This window comes from Tachysurus vachellii, chromosome 8 (assembly GCF_030014155.1).
Source record: "Tachysurus vachellii isolate PV-2020 chromosome 8, HZAU_Pvac_v1, whole genome shotgun sequence".
Classification (NCBI taxonomy): Eukaryota; Metazoa; Chordata; class Actinopteri; order Siluriformes; family Bagridae; genus Tachysurus; species Tachysurus vachellii.
In genome coordinates this window covers 16,472,720-16,493,208 of record NC_083467.1, presented here as the reverse complement: position 1 = coordinate 16,493,208, position 20,489 = coordinate 16,472,720, and the positions used below count along the sequence as shown (strand labels likewise).

The following is a 20,489-nucleotide window of genomic DNA, read 5'->3' as shown; positions in this document are numbered from 1 at the left end:
TTACATATATAAGATACCCTGGATGCATAAAACAGCCTTTTCGATTGCTTTCAATTTAAGTGGATTTCTGTGTGCTGTAATTCCAAGTTGCTACATGGAGTAATACATGTCTATTTTATGTGTGTAATGTGCTAACTGTATCAGCATGAATTTAGTCTTCCAAAGCCAAACTTTTCATATCCTACTTATAGTATAAAAAGTATTTGGCTTGTTCCATTATTGTTAATGAGATTGAGCTCACGATCCAAGATCCAGGGCACAGTGAAGGCAGTGTTCAGGGCTTAGGCTTGCATGGCTGCTTCTGGAGGAATCTGAGTAATCTTTGTCAGTGATGTAACTCATGAAGGCAGCAGAATGAATTCAGAAGTCTACAGAAACATCGTCTACCAGATTACTGAGAAATGCATCCAATCTAATTGGGAAGAGCTTCATCATGCATCATGATCAGGAAGTGAAAGCTGCAATTCGGATCCATCATCTCATTTAATATTGATGTCAAACCCAGGGTTTTAGCAAAAGCACATTTTGTGTCCTTGCTGTTTTACAGAAATCTGGTATTCATACTTAACCATTTATGGCTTCACATACAAAACCATTTATGGCTGCAAGTCTTCTGCCCATAATTCCTGACAAAATTGCTCAAGATCTGTTAAATTCGACGGAGACAAATGGTGAACAGCGATTTTGTTCTCTGTTCAAATTCTGTTCACAAATTCTCTGATGTCTTTGGTTAAAGTGATGTACAGTCGCATAGACATGTAGTCGTGATCCACTCATTTAGCCTATAACTAAACTGCAATACGTGCCACAGCCACTGGAGGCCGCAATTTTTTTGAAACTCGGTATAGCCATTATTTGTTTTCTAAGGATTGCCTTTATAATAACAGGGTCATATAATAATTCACAATAAGACAGTGTCTTACAAGTGTCTATAAACTATCCATCTAAGAGACACTCGTTGTGGCTAATGGATTTTCTTGAACCTAAGTAGTTTCATCACCATCTCCATTAGCACTAGTTATTGAAATCACAGGTAGACAGGAAAGAACAATCTGATTTCAGAATTGTTCTTTCGGTCCTTAGAATAATATATCTAGATCTAGATGCACAGCTTGAAATGTCCTGTTCTGGGTCCACGGTAGTCTACAAATGTAAAGACACAAAACATTGAGAGCATTTCTGACATGAAATACGTAAATGTGACGTGGGTTTGGACATAAAGGAGAGCATCATCTGACGTCACTGGCGGATCTACGACACGCTGCTCTGCTCTCTGCTCCCTCCACTGCGCTGTTGCTGATGCGGCGCTGGGATTCACAATGAGGCGGAAGCTCAAGTTATTTGAGAGAATGTTCTCTCTGGTGCGTCCGCTTACATATAACAGCATCGAGCAGGAACCTCGGCGTGTCCCACACTGTGTGGAGATGTTGGGGAAGCAAGAAGAAGTGAAAGCGGACTTCATGGCAGGTCGGAATCAATTGGACCAAAACGGGTGCTGAAGTTGCATATGGGTTTCTGTTAGTCTGCCTCGAGGACTTGAAGTCTTTTGCATCTTATGCTTTTTTTTTTTAAAGTAATAATATCGAATACTTCCTACCATTTGGCAATTTCTTTTGTAGAGCTATAACCATAATACTAAACATGGCAGTGCCCAATATGGTGTTTTCGGATGTTGAAACTTTCCTGGATAACCACCCTGAATTGTTTGAGGACTATCTTAACAGAAAAGGTAAATACAGTATGGTAGAAAAATGGCTCAAAACGCACCAAGCAAACAAAAATCCCTCGAATTCCTCCACGGACCCGGATAAATCCCATGTGTGTAAGGACAGCTGGGCGAGTAAGGGAGATGGTCTGCAGCGGCGAGCATCGCAGAAAGAGCTGCGAAAAACTTTCGCACGCTCAAAAGCCGTCAATGCGAACAGGACGTACGACGAACACGTGAACTCTCGAGCTCAGGAGCCGCTGACCAGCATGCGGAGACGCGCTTTACTAAGGAAAGCCAGCTCCTTACCACCAACTACAGCGCACATCCTCTCCGCGCTGCTAGAGTCGCGAGTCAACATCCCACAGTATCCGTCCACCGCCGTGGACTTCAAATATTACCTCAAAGAGCACAACGAGCGCGAGTTCTTCCTGGAGCTGGTTAAAGACATTTCCAATGACCTGGATTTAACCAGCCTGAGCTACAAGATTTTGGTGTTTGTGTGTATCATGGTCGATGCGGATCGCTGCTCACTGTTTCTAGTGGAGGGCACTGCGAATAAAAAGACTCTGGTTTCCAAATTTTTTGACGTTCACGCCGGGACCACTGTCCTGCCATCCCTCAGCAACTCAGATGAAGTCCAAGTTCCGTGGGGGAAAGGAATTATAGGTTATGTTGCTGAGCACGGAGAGACTGTTAACATCCCCGACGCGTATCAGGTGCGAAAGAGTGACAGCTCATGAAAAACTGATCTTTTTGTTTGAATATTAGGCCAGAACTTTGCTTAGAAAAGTGTGTGTGTGTCTGTGTGTGTGTGTGTCTGTGTGTGCGTGTGTGTGTGTCTGTGTGTGTAGGTTCAGTTTCAATCGTGTAGTATAACCAGAAGCTGGTCATTAACTACCTTCATGAGATCTGTAAAAAATAATGAGCTGGCTGAGGATATCGATTGCTGAATTGATTAGCTTACCTAAAAATGCACTCTCTCCATTTCTCCCTCTATGATATTTCGTGCACTTCGACTACAGTTAATTGGTCTGTCAATCTTCACTGACGTTTACTAACAAGGGAGTTTTTCCAACGTCTCAAATTAAATGAACTGTTACAGTGTTGAGAGATTCTACTGACGACTAGTTCTTATAAGTACAAGAAACAAACAAAAAAACCATGAAAGTGATAAAGGCAACAGATGGTCATCGAAAACAATAGCAAAAGTCAGAAAAGCCTTTAAGATATTTATAAAGAGCAGAATTATGACAGACTTTCTTATCATAACAAAACATCACTTTTAACAATCAGGTATATACAGTAAGATGTGAATGAAATAAATTGAGTATAGAGTATTGAGTATTAAATAGTTACTTGAGAAGGTGAGAAAGGTAGTCATTTAACCCCTGAACCTCCCACATTTAAGAATACATCTTAATCGAAAAATAAGCCAGAGATGAAATGTTTGTATTATGCTGTAATGCTTTCTCCCTCTTTAGGACCATCGTTTCAGTGATGAGATTGATAAGTTGACAGGTTATAAGACCAAGTCACTGCTGTGCATGCCTATCCGGAACAGTGATGGAGAGATCATAGGAGTAGCCCAGGCCATCAACAAGAGTCCTAGTGGTGCACTGTTCACTGAAGATGATGAGAAGGTAACATATTTTTGCATGCTAATATTCTGACTTCTGGTGACCTGCATTATTTTGTATACAATTTATAATGCTACATTGCTGTGAAGAAGCAGTGTTTGATGTTAATATCATCCAATTTATTGGGTGATATTTATTGGGTGAGTCTATGATATATAGTATAATATAAAGTTTTAAAGGAGCTAGGACTATTTGCTAAACACACATAAAGCAAGGACACTGTCTCTATGGGAGTTTGGTTTGGTTGTGTGCGGTGGTAAACAGTGGCCAGGAGTTCAACGCTGATCCTAGATTCTTTCAAATTATCTGTGGAGATACACAACTGTGGTACTGAAGTGAGATTTCATGACATGGCCTGGAAAGTGTGGTGATGGTATTGTTGACAGCTTTTTGTCCATTTACCTGCCATTAGTGCTGAGCTCTGACTATGGAGCATGTAGTGTAGAGAGACTGTTTGCATTGCAGTGGAGGGGTATAACCTGTGTCTTAGCTGACATGTCCTGTGGAACAAGGAATCAGGTGCACACTCATACAGTTCATGGTCCTAGCTGTTAACTGAAGGGCTACTTGTTTACTTTGATATTCATGAATTGCCATTCAGTTAATCCTGGTGTTATGTTCACTCTTTGGATCATTTGGTACTGTTGGGGTCAAATTGAGCCAGGATGTTTTTGGGGTTTTAAAAGAAAAAAAATCATATAACCCATATTGTTGTTATATCAGTCGAAAACAACATAGATAACATTTTTTTGTTTAATTAATGTTAATTAATTAATGTTTACAATTACTAGATCACAATTAACAATAAGAGTATCATTTGATTTTGTGCTAAACATAATAATTTGTGTAACAATATTTACTATAATAAAGTAAAAAAATAAATAAAATACAATTGGTGGCATAAATCTAGGAAAACGTTAAATGGTACAATGTTTCAATTCACATGTATTATTTTGAACTGATTTTTCAATTAAGGTGATGAACAACAATAGAACCACAAGAAACAAAATATTATTGCAGTCACTGGCTATGAAATAGAGCTCTCAGAAATGTTTCAGCAGATGTGGATAATTTACAACAAATGCAACTTGTAGTAAAACTATAAACAGGTCCATTTTCCCTAACACCACACAAGGGTTAAGCAATAATGAAAGTTCCAACTCACTGCAAAGAGGCTTGCGTATTATATCATATGCTGAAGTTGCACACAGTGGCATTATCAAATCTCTGGCTTTGAGTTGATGGCATTGTTATTTCTTCTAAGGATTCATCTACTGCAACCCCCACTGAAGTCTCTTTGGTTGCCTTTTTTTTGCCCAAATATGAATGGAGGGAGGCTTTTAAAGAGAAGACACAAATTCCTTTAAATGAAAAAAATATATATATATACTGTACACATGTATAGTATATGTATAATTCCAATGCAGGTTATTTTTCTTACCATAAAAAATGCTTCAGTACTGACTGCTGAAGCAGTGTTATTGAAGCATTGTACTGAGTTTGGCAGGTTTTTTCAAGGTTTTAGGATTTAATTGTGGATCACTTTCAGTATGGTCACTTTGGATAAAAGAATCTACCAAATAAAGAATAGTAAATGAAAGTTTAAATAATTACAGCCTTTACTGTTTAATGTACATAGATTAATGTATCTTGTTATAAAAAAATGCTATAATTACTAGATGTTATTCTTTTACAGAAATTGCACAATCCAATAAAATACTTTTGAAGAATCCACCAATCAAAATAACAGCTCTCCATGTGTATCCTCTCCCCAAGCTCTAGGATAAAGTGAGTGGTACATGCTAAATTTCACAGCCCGAGTTTAATTTCTCCTTCAATCCCATGTTGTCTAAAACACTTTCCAAAGCCTCTCTGAAGAAAATTGATTTGCGGTAGATGTGCAGTTGGGTCAAATGTCTGCATTCACAGCAGTGCTTTTGTAAGCAAATGACACTCACAGCTAGGTATCACAAACATTTTATGTTTTCGTCTAGCATACAAAATAATTGACAGTGTTTTTTCACATTAAGTATATAATTGATTTAGTAAAATAGCCTAAGAATGAATTAGAATGGCTAATTCGTTGATTAAAACAGAGGGTTTTTTTGCATCTATTTTAGTTATATCTATGATATTAAGAAAGGTAAGCCAAGGTATTCTAAACAAACAAACCCCAAATCAAATTAGAATCTCATCTGAATGCAGTCTTGAACTGGTTCTTAAAAACACTTCTATTACTTTTTCAAAGGCTTTCAGATAGATCTATGCAATGTACATTATTCCATCATTCTTATTATTCGAATGCCTTGGGTGTTCTCGAGTATGCAATTGATTGATTATCCATTATTAGATGGCTGGCTACTGGTGGACAGACTGTTAGTGCATGTTGGCAAGGTGCAAGTGAACCTTTAAAATAATACAGAGTCACAAAATAATCATAATCAATCTTCTTACATTTTAAATGTCTTGATGTGGATTCCAGAGCATTGCTGTGGATCCTTGGAAAAATTGTACTATTATTAAACATAAGAGACTAATAGCTCATAAGTGCTTCAATGTAATAGTTTCAATGTAAGGAACTATTGCTATAGTATTAGAATTATATGTAGCAAACACAGAGAAGCTGAGTGATGTATAATAAATATCAGGACTCTTGAAATACTCCACTTGTCCAATCAAATAACTGGATCTGAACTGACTATTGTATATAATTCTATATTCTTATTTCTATATGGTATATTCTTTACTTCTTAACTCCTGTTTCATTTGTAGTTTTCCCAAAGTCCAATCCCATGTTAAACATTCAGCAATTCAGCAAATTTGTCATCATATACATAAACAAAATCCCACTATTATAAATTGTAAAGGTCTTTAAAATTCACAGAGGCTGTTTAAAATGCTCATGACATTGCATGATATTGAGAACTGAGAAAAACAAAGCTACATTGTATAAAGGTACAGGGGTTGAAAAATAGAGGGTTATTTTAAAGAGTATTTTAATGCTTTTGCATCACTTAGATAAGTTACTGTGCAATTCATAGATAATGGCATGTATAAAATAATTGGTCTACCTTTATTTATTTGTTTTTTCTTTGTTATTTGCTGTGAGATGTGTTTGTCAGGTGACTTTAACATCAACAGAGAATTAAATATGAATATAAAAATGTAAAAAAAACTACAGATTTTTTTTTTGAAAGGCCAGAAAATCCAAAAGGTCAAATCCAAAAATGGCAAGACAATACTTTGTCAACCGTTTGAACCCTTTTTTCATGCATGGCTCACTTACAGGAAATCTGAAACCCCTCACACTTAAAACTATTTACTAACATTTACATCAACAGTGTGAGTCAATGTGCTTGATGATTTGAGCTCTGTGCTTGTATAACTCCAGAGAAGAAGGCCAGGGCGTAGTGCATATATTAAAGTTTGTAGACAGGCAGCCTGTTCATGCGCTATATAATTATCTCAGAGTTAATGACTAATTGCTTTTCATATGATTTGTTTTTTAAATGATAGATCTGCAGAAACATGGCACCTTCTACACTTTCATTAAAATGAGGGAAAACAGTCTTTCATTAACTATGACCCACGCAGATGCAAGTCTTTGTAAACACAGGTGAGATATTTAAACTGTGGGGAGATTTATCAGCTTTTAATTTAACTGGTGTTGAATCCCCTAAGTCTGCTGTATTTAGACAAGCACAGTGCTATGTTTGTACACATATTACTCTGACAGGAGTGTGAGGAGCAAAGAGAGGATCTCTGTGTTCCACATAGCACAAACACACAGCCCAATAGTCCTGGATAAACCTAATCTGATTTTATATTAAATGATTAGTGGGGATTTATTTTCTTAAAAATGATTTTACTGAATAGGTTTTTATCAATGTTTAAAAAATGGGAACAATCAAAATCTTAAGAAAAGAAGAACCCTCTTTCACATATATATTATTATACCTCCTTCACAAGGAAGTTTGGGGTCCACAACACTGAGGCCATGGAACATATACTGTATGGTTAAGGGCCTTGCTTGCCTGGGGTTTTAACCCTTGATCATCTGAATAGTAACCACTTAGCTACCATTGCCGCCACTAATACAACTGATGGCATATAAAAAGACTGTCCTGGGCTTATTTAATTCACAAAATACTCATACTGAAAATCCTTTATTTACGACTATACACTGTAATGATTTATAAACCCACTATCTTATGTCTCACAGAAAAAGATAAGTTCCATTTTTGAGCTGGTTACTGGTTCAGTCTCCTTCTCCCTCATGCTCAGTGTGTTTTTGTTTATTACTGCTGGTTTGTTCATTAGGGATCCAGTTCAGCATGTGGATATAGGTTTCATTTGGGTTAACAGAAGGTCTGTAAAGGGGCAATTTTGACAAGATTTCCAGTTGGAATTACAAGGAGACCCTTTCCTGAGGAAGAAGCTGAATATCTGACTAAATCTGGCTGTAGTTTTTTAATTGTCTTGAGAGAGTTCCAAATTAATTTAATAAACATAACTATTACATGATTTGTGTGTATTTTGAAAATGATAAACACTGTATTTTACAGTACTCTATCATTCTCTATCATTACATTACATATTACATAACTTGACAAATAACATGCTAAATACTAGATTTATTCTGATCAATATGAAGAATTAAATACTCAGCTAACTGTAGTCTTGTAGGATGAGGGCTGGAGGGTAAAAGTTTGACCTCAGGGATTGTTTCAAATTATAAATAAATAAATAAATAAATGTGTGTGTATATATGTGTGTGTGTGTGTGTGTGTGTGTGTGTGTGTATGTATATATATATATATATATACACATATATGTATATATATATATATATATATATATATATATATATATATATATATATATTTATATACATGAACATTAATTTGAATATCATGCCTATTCAAGTCTATTAAATATGTCCTATGTATTATCCATTCCATCATTTTTATATCTTTAAATAGAATTTTTAAAGATTTTGGAAATATTAAATAGAAAGATTATATAGATATAGAAATCCCACTACTTTATTGAGCATTGCATTGATTTTACAATCCTGAATGCACTGTGGAGTTAAAGCACTACAAGGAGCACAGCAGAACCAACACTGTGCAATGATTTACTACAAGCATTTAAGTAAATATAACACATATCAGAGAAGTTATAAAAAGCAACAATGATTTTATGATTTAGAAAAATGTTTTTTTTTTTTTAAATTATGTAGCCTTATGTTGGATTAGTATGATTCATAACCCTCTCTTGGATAACACTGTCTTGCTCTTTGTTGGCCAATACTAGCTATTGAATGCATTAAATCAAATAGACACTTAAGGTAGTGGTAAGCAGAATCAGAGGAACGATGCTGTTGTTGCTGCAATAAGACCTGTTAGGTAATTAGATATTAATTGTACTGTAGGCACTTTGAATGGACAAGGACTGTATTTCTAACCAGCTCAAAGATGCTTAGCCAAACAGATTCATCTTATTAAGTTACAGTGGAGAGAGATAGAGAGGAAGAAAGGTCTGACTGAGGCAGAGCGTAACTATGACATTAAATTTTACTGCATGCTCTTGAATGTTCATTTGATGTTTTGATGTTTTATAACCTAATGTATAGTTTATACTGACGTGCAGAATTCCAATGGCTGGTCATGCATAATTAAAATCATGTTACTATTCTATTACCCCTCCCCCATTCTTTTGGTTTCTGTCTGTCTTTCTCACACACACACACACACACACACACACACACACACACACACACACACACACACACACACACACACACACACACACACACACACAGGTTAATCAATATCTACCCCCATTATTTTCAGAAACCTTGTTGTCTTGTCGCTAATTGCTTTATAGAAATGCTGCGAGGGACAGATTATTCCCAGGAACAGCCAGAGTAAGGAAGCAATCATGAGTGGAGAGGATTGAGAAAAAGAAGAGAGTTGGTTTGTGGAGGGAGGAGTTAACAATGAACAAAGAAAGAGAGATATGTACTGTACTCTCTGCTGTGAAAAAAGCTGAAGGTTCCAGGAAAAAAAGGTTCCAGAAGCTGGATATGCCTAGATAGCAGACCAAGTAGAACATATAGCTCTCACATTATGGAGGTGTCATAAGATACTCTAGCACAAGTGAAAATCCTTGGGGAATTATGGCTGATGAAGGTGCCTTGTTCTTTAAGAAAAATCGTAAGTCTTTTATGAACACCAAAGGAAATCCAGTCCACAGTGCAGTGACTCAGTGAAATGGATACACCGCATACACCTTTAAGGTAAATGAGGAGTTGCTGGAAACCACTCACACTTAAGCTACCGAAAGGTCTAATGATTGGAATAGTTCCTTTATTCCTACTTGCTCCCTCTTAATCAGTCACAGGCAATTTACAGCACATGTATTTAACAGCAGCATAAACTTTTACGGAATAGCATTTACATTGATGTCCAGTAACAAGCAAAACTACCAAAAACACTAGAAAAAAAGGAAAAATAAGATGAATACATGTCTACATGAAGATACATACTGTAGGTGTGAGCGATTTATAAGGGGAGTGCATAGAACTAATATTGAGTAGCGTGGGTCTTCTCTTGGAGTATGTTGGGTTCAGGGAAAAAAATAAATGGCTTGTTTTGCAGTATTGACCAAAACAATCATTATGGCACTCCCGTACCAGCAGCCGAACCAGAGAAACACCGATTCGCCACGGCTTCTTTGCCCACCGGTGTAGGTTGTCAGCGCCAATTGTTGGCAATCCACTCTTTCCGGTGACTGTTCAGCGCCCTCACGTTCAGCCTTCCATACAAAACAGCCTTACAAAATACATACAAAATAGCTTGCAACTCCCTTGTAACACCAAAGTTCCATGGATTTCACAGTAGCTTGCCGTTTATTTCGCCATTCAACCCCCCCCCCCACCCCCCAAAAAATAGCGCACACACCTCTCATGGGTTCAAAACGTGCGCACACACACTTCTTCCGCTTCTACTCACATCACCCAAGAAGGTGTCTTCCGTCTTGCACGTTCCTCTTTTTTATAGTCTCACACTGATTAAGAATTTTTCCTTAATTTATCAACAGGCCAACACATTAATAATGGCATCAGATTCATTCTGCCAGTTCTGTGCAACATGAAAAGAATCCACACATAGAACAAGAAAGGGTATGGTAGAAGATGCGATCAGCTATGGACCAGTGAATCCTACAGTATCTCAGTGGGCAGTCTGGATTTCCAAGAAGAAACACAGTAGCCAAAGTTCTGATTTGGCATTAGTGAAGAACTTGCCATTCTGTCCAATGGCAAGACATCCCTCTAGCTAGTGTGGAACTTGATGGTAGCAACTATCTATCTCTAACAGGGTGTCACTCCCAGACAGACACCTATTGTTTGAAAAGCCCTTCATTTCTAGTAAGAGGCTGTTCCTCACTTATTGAGATAAGGACATGTCAGCAATCCAGGGGGTCCACTACTGCTACAGCTGCTGTCAACAATACCAACATATTCAACAGACGTGTACACTGCACTAGTCAACTTGAATCAGGGTCTTTAACAATTAGCTGAGCCCAGGGTTTTGCATTGTATTAAATCGCAGTTAAAACAGGGGTCGTCCAAATCAAACACTGCTCCTTTAGAGGGCACAATATGGTAATTTGCTTTTATTAATGACATTTAAGTTTTAATGTCCAGAAATTTAAGCCATGAAAACCAATAAAAACATACTTAAATGTAAATAAACGGACGGACACGTTACAAAATAGATGAAAAAAAATTAATTAACTATATATATAACATTGTTTCTGCAATTTGTTGCTTTGTTGGATCATGATTTTTTTGGAGGTTAAAAATATTTTGTTTTGTCCCAAATACTTGTTAGTTCAGGATGTCCAGCAGATTGTAAAACATATCTGTTCATTTGCTGGAATGCTTCACAGCAAAGACACAGAGAAGGCTCAAATTTTGAAAGATGACATGACTTTTATCGATATCAATATTTTAGACAGTAATCAGACTGTAGATGCCATTGACTACACCGCTAGGGGGCCTGAACAAACAGCCTACAGCAGTCAATGCTGAGGCAACGAGCACAGTGCTGGTGTCTCACTTTCAGTTTTCAGAGAACTCTGCATAACTGTGACTCTTGTAGTACAGCGTGTTAATTACATGGCCAAATTGAGAACAGTGTGTGTTATAATGGTCAAGTATGATTAAGTATGCTAGTAATATGTATCCACAGGCGTGCTAGTTGTTTGGACATTAGGCAATATGGAAAACTGTATAAAAAAGCCTAGGAAGAAACAGCAAGAATTAGTTGTGAATAAAGGGAAAGTGACTCCAACTTTAGTGTTGATTAGCACCCTAGTCAATATAACAGGCATATAACTGAATAACAGCAGTGAGGGACCATGTATGATATTGTACCCCCACTGAACTACACTAGTAGCACTTTCACACAGGTCTGCTAGTCAGATAGATGGCAGGGGAGGTGAGATTCTCAGAAGATATGCAGCTGAAGTTGAACCAAATGTCAGTTGGAGAATGAGAGGTGTGTGCAACCACTGAGCAGTAGTAAAGCTAATGGGCAAACAGTGCTGTGACTGAAGCTAACAAAACATGATACTAAACGAAACCAGATTAATGCTTGTGGATGATGTTAGATTAATGCTACAGAGTTCTGTAGCAGAGGAGAGGATAGGGGATGATTGTATGTTAATGCCAGATTTGGAGATTCTTTTCTCTCTGTGTCATTTTCCTATGGACCACTGTAAAACTGTTCTCTTCAGAAATGAACTGAACAATGGTTCACTGGGATATGGCTAAGATCCCCACAGTGTTTGAGGAATAAGTATTTGGCTGTTTGGTGTGCATGCAATTAAGGATGGAGTGTTCACATATACTAAAACAAACCACACTGATCACAGCATGGCACAGAACACAAAGCTATAATTTGGTTCTCAGTTCATGTACCAAAGCCTATAAGTAAGTTAACTTATCAAATGCCAATATTATCTTGCAAGAATGTAGGAGGAAACTGATTTAATAGCACTTGAACTTTGAACATACCAGAGATGAGTGAGTGAATGTCTCCAAAGCATTCATGCTTCCATTAAATAAAATAAACCACAGGCTAACTAGTGTGCATATTCTCTGTAGTGCAACTCTGTACGTGTTTGTGGGGTCTGGCATCGATCTCCCTGCCATAAGACGCTAATGTTTAATGAGCTTGTAGGTCAATTAATCAACAAAGGAAACACAAATGCATATAAAAGCACTTGCATTCAATGGGCTAGGCAACATGCACAATATTTTAAAACATAATGTTTTATTTATTTATTTTTTTTATCTGTGAATATACCTGAGCAGGAAGATTAAGAATGACAAGCTATGGGTTCTTCACACAGGAGGGTGTAATTCATGCCAGACAGCAGGTCAGTGTCTCAGCCTATATTTAAGTGTATATGCATGTGTGTTGAGCTCAGTCCCACAATGTCTCTCAGACACAGTGTAGTGACACTACTGATGCACTGCTATGATGTGTTTTTTTTTTATGGGCTTTTCAGTGTGCATTAGCATCACATTAATGCTTGCACTGCTCACCACTGAATTAATGATGATACTGTGTGTGTGTGTGTGTGTGTGTGTGTGTGTGTGCGTGCGTGCGTGTGTGTGTGTGTGTGTGTGAGAGAGAGAGAGAGAGAGAGAGAGAGAGAGTATAGAAGACAGAGAAATAGAAACAGAATGAGAGAAAAGGGAGAGGTGGGGTAGAAGTGTGTGTGATTAAGAGTGCATGGAAGAGAAAGCTCTAGAAGTGCTATTGTTTCAACTGAGGCTTTTTTTTAAATGTCACATGAGCAATATTTAGTGTAGGCTCAACGTGCATTTGTGTCAGCAGTCATTGGTAAACAATGATCTGTATCATTGTATAGAGAGAAATCTTTCAGACTACGGTAGATACGCAGAATGGATAGCGCAGACAATTTTTTTATTAATAAAATAAGGTTCATTCCTTTTCTATGCAGGTGATATTTTCTGCCACCTCCACATTTTTGCTTAGCTGCTATATTTGGTTCCCAGCCCCTTCAGCTTGACCTTTTCTGAACATTTTTGGACATCACCAAATGCAAAGTTGTGTTAGGAACACTCTTTACACTTTACAGGTGATAAACATAGACAAATGAATATGAAAAAAATCAGGCTTTTTTAAACCTTTGTAAATCTGGTAGTACATTTTAGTTTGGTTTAGCCAACGGCAACATTTAGACACAACTTTTGACACAACAGCTAAAAGATTGATACATTAGGCGTACTGTTTTTATCCATGGTTTTAAACCTCAGCATTGGGACCTATGTTTATGGGTCATTGTACATTACAGTTGTGGTCTTTGGTAATAAAGCTTTGGGAAGTACCCAAAAGAACAGCCTCAGAAATTAGGTTCCTTAGCAGGAACGCTGGGCTTGCTTTCTACGATAGTGTTCCATCCAGATAGAGCTTTGGAGAAAAACTATTTGCTTTTTTAAATCATAAGGAATGAGCTGAACAGTCACCCCAGCACCTCCTGCTAAAACAGTATCTGATTCAGGATTGTCTCTGTCTTGTGAGATGTATTAAGGGATTATTTTTCTGTCCAGTGAGATGTCTTGAGAGATTATCTCACCATTGGCTTCATAACATCTAGGGATCCCCAGTAGGAGCTGGAAACTGTGACCAGGGAGAGAGAAGTCTAGGCTGACGTTCTCAGACTGTTACCACTATAGCCAGGAAAAGTGAAAAGAAGCTGAATGAATTGATGAATGAGTTTTCTAAATACCCCTGTGTTGTGAGAGGGTGTGTGATGCCATGTGTTGGCCTGGAATTCTATCTATAGGATATATTCCTACCGTCTACCCATTATTCCAGGGATAAATTACAGATCCAATGTAACCCCTACCAGAAGCTGATACTGAGACTTTCTAATAGATTTTCAAGACCAAATGGTTACATGTATTGTCCATACAACAAGATTACTATGAGATTGGAAGGTCTAGACTATTTACAGTAAATACATTTTTCCATATAGTGCACAGCGCTTAACCATAAAATTCTGTGATTTAAAAATGATAGCACATTTTAATGTCAAGCAAACTCTTACTAGATAATTAGACATTTAAATCAGTCCACTGCTTTTTGTGCTGCTTAAGATGATGTTGCCCTTCTTTTTACAGACTATTGCCTTTCGCTGATCTCAGTTTGGTTGGCTCTGCACACTTCGGGTGAATATGGCATACAGCCTAAGACACAGTGTTATGAAACAGAGGCTGAAGAGGGTGCAAATGCAGCTCAGCATTTTGTTTTTAATAAAAGGGCATAAGCAGTGATTCAAAGACTTGAGTAATAAACAGGCAGAGGAAAATGATCAAAAATTAATGTCATGCACAGAAACCATAAATGTTATTTCACATTGAGTTGTCTGTGAGTCCTTTATATTGTAACAAGTGTGGTTGTATACAGATGTGCATGATCAGCGACTGTAAATGTGACAAAGTGCGTGTTTATGGAAATGTAGTCCGGGGTGGCAATGTTTACTTTGTTCTGTGTAGTGTTAATTTCGTCAGACGAGACGAGACGAAATATGTTCGTCAACAACCTTTTTTTTCATGACTAAGACGAGACGATGACAAGACTGCACCACTGTCCAAAAACGCTGACTAAGACTAAATTAACATGCATTATTGTTGACGAAAAAAGACGAGACGAAAATGTTTTGTATGAAATAAAAACTAAGATAAAATCTCTCTTCATTTTCGTCTACAATTGTCTCTGCTTTTTCATCAGCTGTTATGCCTTTATGCCTTTAGCTGTTAAATATTCACAACGAGTTCGCGGTTTCACGCTGTTGCTCAAGTTACAGGTCCGCGTAGCGGATCCCGCTTATTATATTGCTACCTACCGAATAAATTGATAATTTGACTCAAAATGATGATTTAAAAAGGAGTTTATTGATTTAAAAAAAAATGTAAAAAGAAAATTAGAATCCTGTGTGTCCATGGCAACGCTCTGTTTTTCATGGCAACGGTGTGTTATAGTTCGCAGCGGTCTGTTATCAAGAAAAGTCCACACGCCGCTCAAAAATAAATAAATAAATAAATAAAAAGTCCTGAGCGCAGTTCCACCCTAGGTCTAGGTGACTTTTTGTGTTAAATTATATTTCCTGTCACTGCGCAGGCTCTTTTATTGTACATGACAGCTTATGTCCCGATGACCGGTCTTTGCATTACGATTAAAAGCAGCATTAATAAAGTAAAAAATGTGACCTGCAGTCAAGTTCGAGTGTATGCACTGTTTAAACGAGTGTTCTCAACTTCTCACTGATACTTTTGTGATTCACAGAGTTTTGACAAGTTTTATAGCCTCGATATTGTTTCTTATTCAAAAGTGGTGACAGAAAAAACTCAGCACCCCCAACCTGAAACCTCTTCCCACACCTCTGTCACAATCACATCATAATCAAAATTAATAATTAGGCTTAAAAGCAAATGTATATGTAAGGGAATCAAGTTTAACAATTACATGTAATATTGCTCCAAATATCATCAATAATGGTGTGTGCAATACCATGTATAACTTGCATTAAGTTGGTAATTTATATGTGTGTATAAGGCTTTTCATTAAGTTATTTATTTCCACTATAACACTTGTGTTCCTGATATTATTGCATTTAATGAGGCCTCGTTGTATTTATTCTTACAATAGATTCCAGATGTGGTCAAGCTACAATTTTCTGACTAAAACTAGACTAAAAATAAAAGACTTTTAGTCGACTAAAACTTGACTAAGATACCTTGAGTTTTCTTTTGACTAAAACTAGACTAAAATGACGAGACTTTTAGTCGACTAAAACTAAGACTAACAAAAAAGATATGTGAATGACTAAATATGACTAAAACTAACAAGGACATTTGGCACAAGACTAAGACTAAGACTAAATTAAAAATAGGTGACGAAATTAACACTAGTTCTGTGAAATAAAGTTTGTTGTGGATATCTGGATTGACCTGAAACACGCATAATGAGACTGACATGGTCTACTGCTTGTTCATTGAACTTGATTAAATGCTTGATTCTGCTGTCTTTAGAGACTTGCTAATGAAAGGCATTAGTAAGAACAGGCATAGGCTCTATAAACCATGTTTATAATACATGGATTAAGGAATGCTTATTAAATAAATGTGACTGATGGTGTGCATAAACATTGTGACATGAGTAACATGAGCTTGAAATATGGACAATCAAGCTTTTCATTTAAGCATCTAATTGTCAGCACTAGACTTATCACTCCAGGTGTGTATTTTGGTGATAATCATGTGCTTGTTCAAACTGAAGCATGATGGAGTTGGGCTCTTACATTTCATTAGGTGCATGGTTGAGATGAGCATCGCTGAGGGAATCTGTCGAAAATACTCCCTTGGCCAGGGTCACTTCACAACTTTATTAACCCATCCTTTAGTCCCTTGTCAATACAGCTTTCTCCTGGCATACAGCCACATCTGCGATGATGCAGCCCATGCTAATGGTTAAGTCGACATTATCCAATTAAACCAAGTCAGGCTTCTCCTCAAATCCCAGCATGTGCCTACAGAAGAATGCATACCTGGCTGGTCCAGCAGAGTAGTAAACCCATTCCTGTTGGAGGAGAGACCAGAGCTCACAGTGCATTAGGAATTGCAAAAATAATCGATTCTCAAACGCACTATTATTCTTTCTCCAGAATGATTCTGACAAAATGTCATAATCACAGAGGCACTTTTATTTTTAACTTTTGTACAGGCATATGCTTACCTTTTACAAATGAATAAATTGTCAACAGAACCAAACATTCTGGAAAAACACTAATACTAAATAATGGATGAAAAAATGGTGTAATTCCATTATGAATAGAAATTAAAAATAGGGCGATGCTCCAACTCAAAAATCACAAGGTGTCTAGAAATTTTGCTGAGGCTGCAGCACAATTGCAAAAAGGCAACAGTGGTGTTTCTTATAAAATATTTAATTACAAGAAGATCTAACAATATACAGAGGAAGAAATACAATCTGTGAATATCTTACTATTTTGCTTTTAAACCTCAGTAAAGGAGCTGACCACAAAATAAAATAAAAATATAACAAAAGTAAATGCACATCTGTTTTGAAATTGTAGTAAAAAGCAGAGTGACTAACACTAGGAGAAGAGGAAATTTGTGTTGTCCTTTATTTTTGGTGTTTTTTTTTTTCGTTTTTGTTCAGATGACCTTTAACTGTTTTTTATTTTTTATTAATTTTATTTTATTTAAGATTTTTTTACTTGCCCTCAACTAAACAACCTTTTTTTAAATAAAAAAAGTAAAACAAAACACAAGTATGTATTTGGCACATCAGTGTGCCAAACTCGACACACTAGCTACACAAGCACTACCTGCGATAATGCCTGACACAGAAAAGAAAAAGTGAAGAAGTAAAATTGTTGCTGCAGTGGAAAAATATTAAGAGTTCACAAGTTTCTGAAAAAGATCCTCTGAAGGAAACACACTTAAGAATCCCACCTGAAATACAGTGGTTCTCTTCACTATTCACAGCCACTTCACCTACATATACATTGGTTGTATTTCTGACTGACCCATGGAACTATAAGCAGTTGTCAGGAATAGACATGAAGTAAAATAAAGCTCTGAGCTCTTAAATTAAATTGGAGTAGCTCTGTCATACTCAGATGAAAAAATAAATGTAAGGGTAATAATAGAGGAGAGCAGCTAAACTGAAAAAGCCTTTACAAAGTGTACATTGTTTTTAGCTTATTTTCAGACCTCATTGTTAGCATTAGATGCCCTCTGGTGCCCTCTTCCATGCTGAACAGAGATGACTTTGTTTATTATAAAGATTTGTTTTTTAGCTTAAAAACAAGAAGTCCATATAGGCGTATGCAAAATGTTATGCTGCTTTATAAATTTTTTTTTTTTTGGGGTGGGGGCGTTGTTGAAGGATTACAACAGTGTCCTCTGCTTCTCAGATTAAGACATTTAATCTTGGTTTTGATGCTGTTTTCAGAATTCTAAGCTTTAAGATTATTCTAAGATCACAGGAGCATGCGCACACACGTGCATAAACAGTAAGGATAAATGGATGTGTGTGTGTGGGTGAGTGCATGTATATCAACTTGACTTCTATTGACATGGCTTGTGAACGTTTATCCTTTGAAAAGAAGTATAGGCCTTCTGTGGCTGTGATTGTTGGTGAATCTAACATTCAGTCAAACGATGACAGGTTAATATCAGCAGGTTGATGTCAGCACAGCCCAGACATGACAAGGGAGGCTTTTACCTCCCTTTGTGTTCATTGTTCCTTTTTCTCTTTCCTCCATTCACAATCTCACACTCCTCCCTCTTCTCTCTTACTCACGCAAGACAAAAAGAACATTAGACATTAAAACCTAGATTTTGAATAATTCATACACAAGTGAGTGAATGTACTGAATCAGTGAATGAGTCAGTGGACTGTGCTAAAATGAAGGGAAATTTCTGCTGTATTGATGAATCAGTTCATGCCAATTGAAGCTGAGTAGAAAAGGCCATGCTTCATAATGCTCAACCAATAGCCCACTGTAGGGGCTATTCCCTAGTAAAAATGTGATTGGCTATGCATAATAAACACAAAGATATTCAATAAATATTGCACAGTATATAATTAATAGGCATGATATAAATAGTAGGCAGGGGAAAATATTGGAGCTTGGCTTGCGTGTTTGGTTTGTACTGATTATTTCTCTCTTTACAGGTGTTGCAGATGTACCTGCCCTTCTGTGGAATCGCTATCTCCAATGCTCAGCTTTTTGCTGCATCCAGAAAGGAGTATGATAGGAGCAGGGTAAGACAGCTACAATTGCTAATTGACAATTGCTGGTGCTTTGCCGACAAACAGAACACTTATTACAGAACCACCTACTTTTAGATTTTTTCAGCAAAAAATCAGCAATGAAGTCTAAAGGGTAGTTGTGGGGGGTACAATGGTCTGTATCTCACATCTCATTATAGATCCCAGTATAGGCCTACTGCTGACAATGTGTGTATGTATGTACTGATATATAGCTGCCCACGTACTTTCCTGCTGCTTACACTGTTTATTGTTTTTCCAGAAAGGTCAGGGTCGGGAGCAGGATCAGTGTGTGGTTGTGTGTTGCATTAGGCCATGGCTTTAAATCTAAACACTGGTCTCTTGTCTATCATATTTACTACATTCATCCCAGAAGAAAGAATGAATAATGATGATGAGGGAAAATAAGCGGGGATAGGAATTATTGATCTTGACACATTGTTTACAGCCCCGTAGTACTTTATTGGGTTGAAGAAATGAATTGATAGTGTACATGCCAGAGTAAGTTGAACATGAAAAGCATTGTTTTGTGATATGCTACAGTGACATAGAAATGCTTATTGCTCAATTCCAAAGTTTTGCTGTTGCTTTTAGAGTTCACATTCATGTCAAGCCAAAAAATGAGCATATTTGCAGAACAAACCTTCATTGCAAAAATGGTCAGATGGTATCAGCTTATCCAGAGCCGATCCTGACCTCCCTGGGGCCCTAAGCAAAATTCTGCTAAGGGGCCCTTCTACCTGACCCGTGAGCCATGTAAACCATTTGCCACACATTCACACTTGACACCCCACTGCTCCCACTACAAACCTCCCTCCTTCTAAAAAAGTTTACTCCATCTCTCATTCAAAGAGTAAAACAATACAGAATTAAATGAGGTATAAACAAATCTTTATTGAATGGAATATTTTAAATAGAATTTTGAGTTGAATATTTAAAGCAAGTGAATTTAAATGTAATTCCTGATATCAAAAATATGGTTACTACTAGAAATCACACTCTTAATATTCACATTTTAAGTATTGAAAACTGAATTCTTGATATCAAAAATCTATATCATGTGAATGTATAAAAGCTAAAATGGCTTGCCATACCGTATCACCGTGTTTTATAGTATGCATGAGAGCAATACTTGATCCCTGATGGTTATTATTTACTGAGGGATGTGCATTGACCTGGCATTATGCCCATTCCAATGTAAATCCATTGGATTCCATATTGCATTAACGTTGTTGTAAC

General features: G+C 37.0%; 1 protein-coding gene across 1 annotated transcript in view; it reads left to right on the top strand.

Moving 5' to 3' along the window:
• The first annotated feature begins 1,641 nt into the window (after window positions 1-1,641).
• The window catches only part of pde11a (phosphodiesterase 11a), a 54,815-nt gene continuing 35,967 nt past the window's right edge, over window positions 1,642-20,489 (top strand). The window contains exons 1-3 of the mRNA XM_060876575.1: window positions 1,642-2,424; window positions 3,190-3,348; window positions 19,155-19,244. Coding sequence (XP_060732558.1) covers window positions 1,642-2,424; window positions 3,190-3,348; window positions 19,155-19,244 — 1,032 coding nt within the window. The remainder of the gene's footprint in view (window positions 2,425-3,189; window positions 3,349-19,154; window positions 19,245-20,489) is intronic.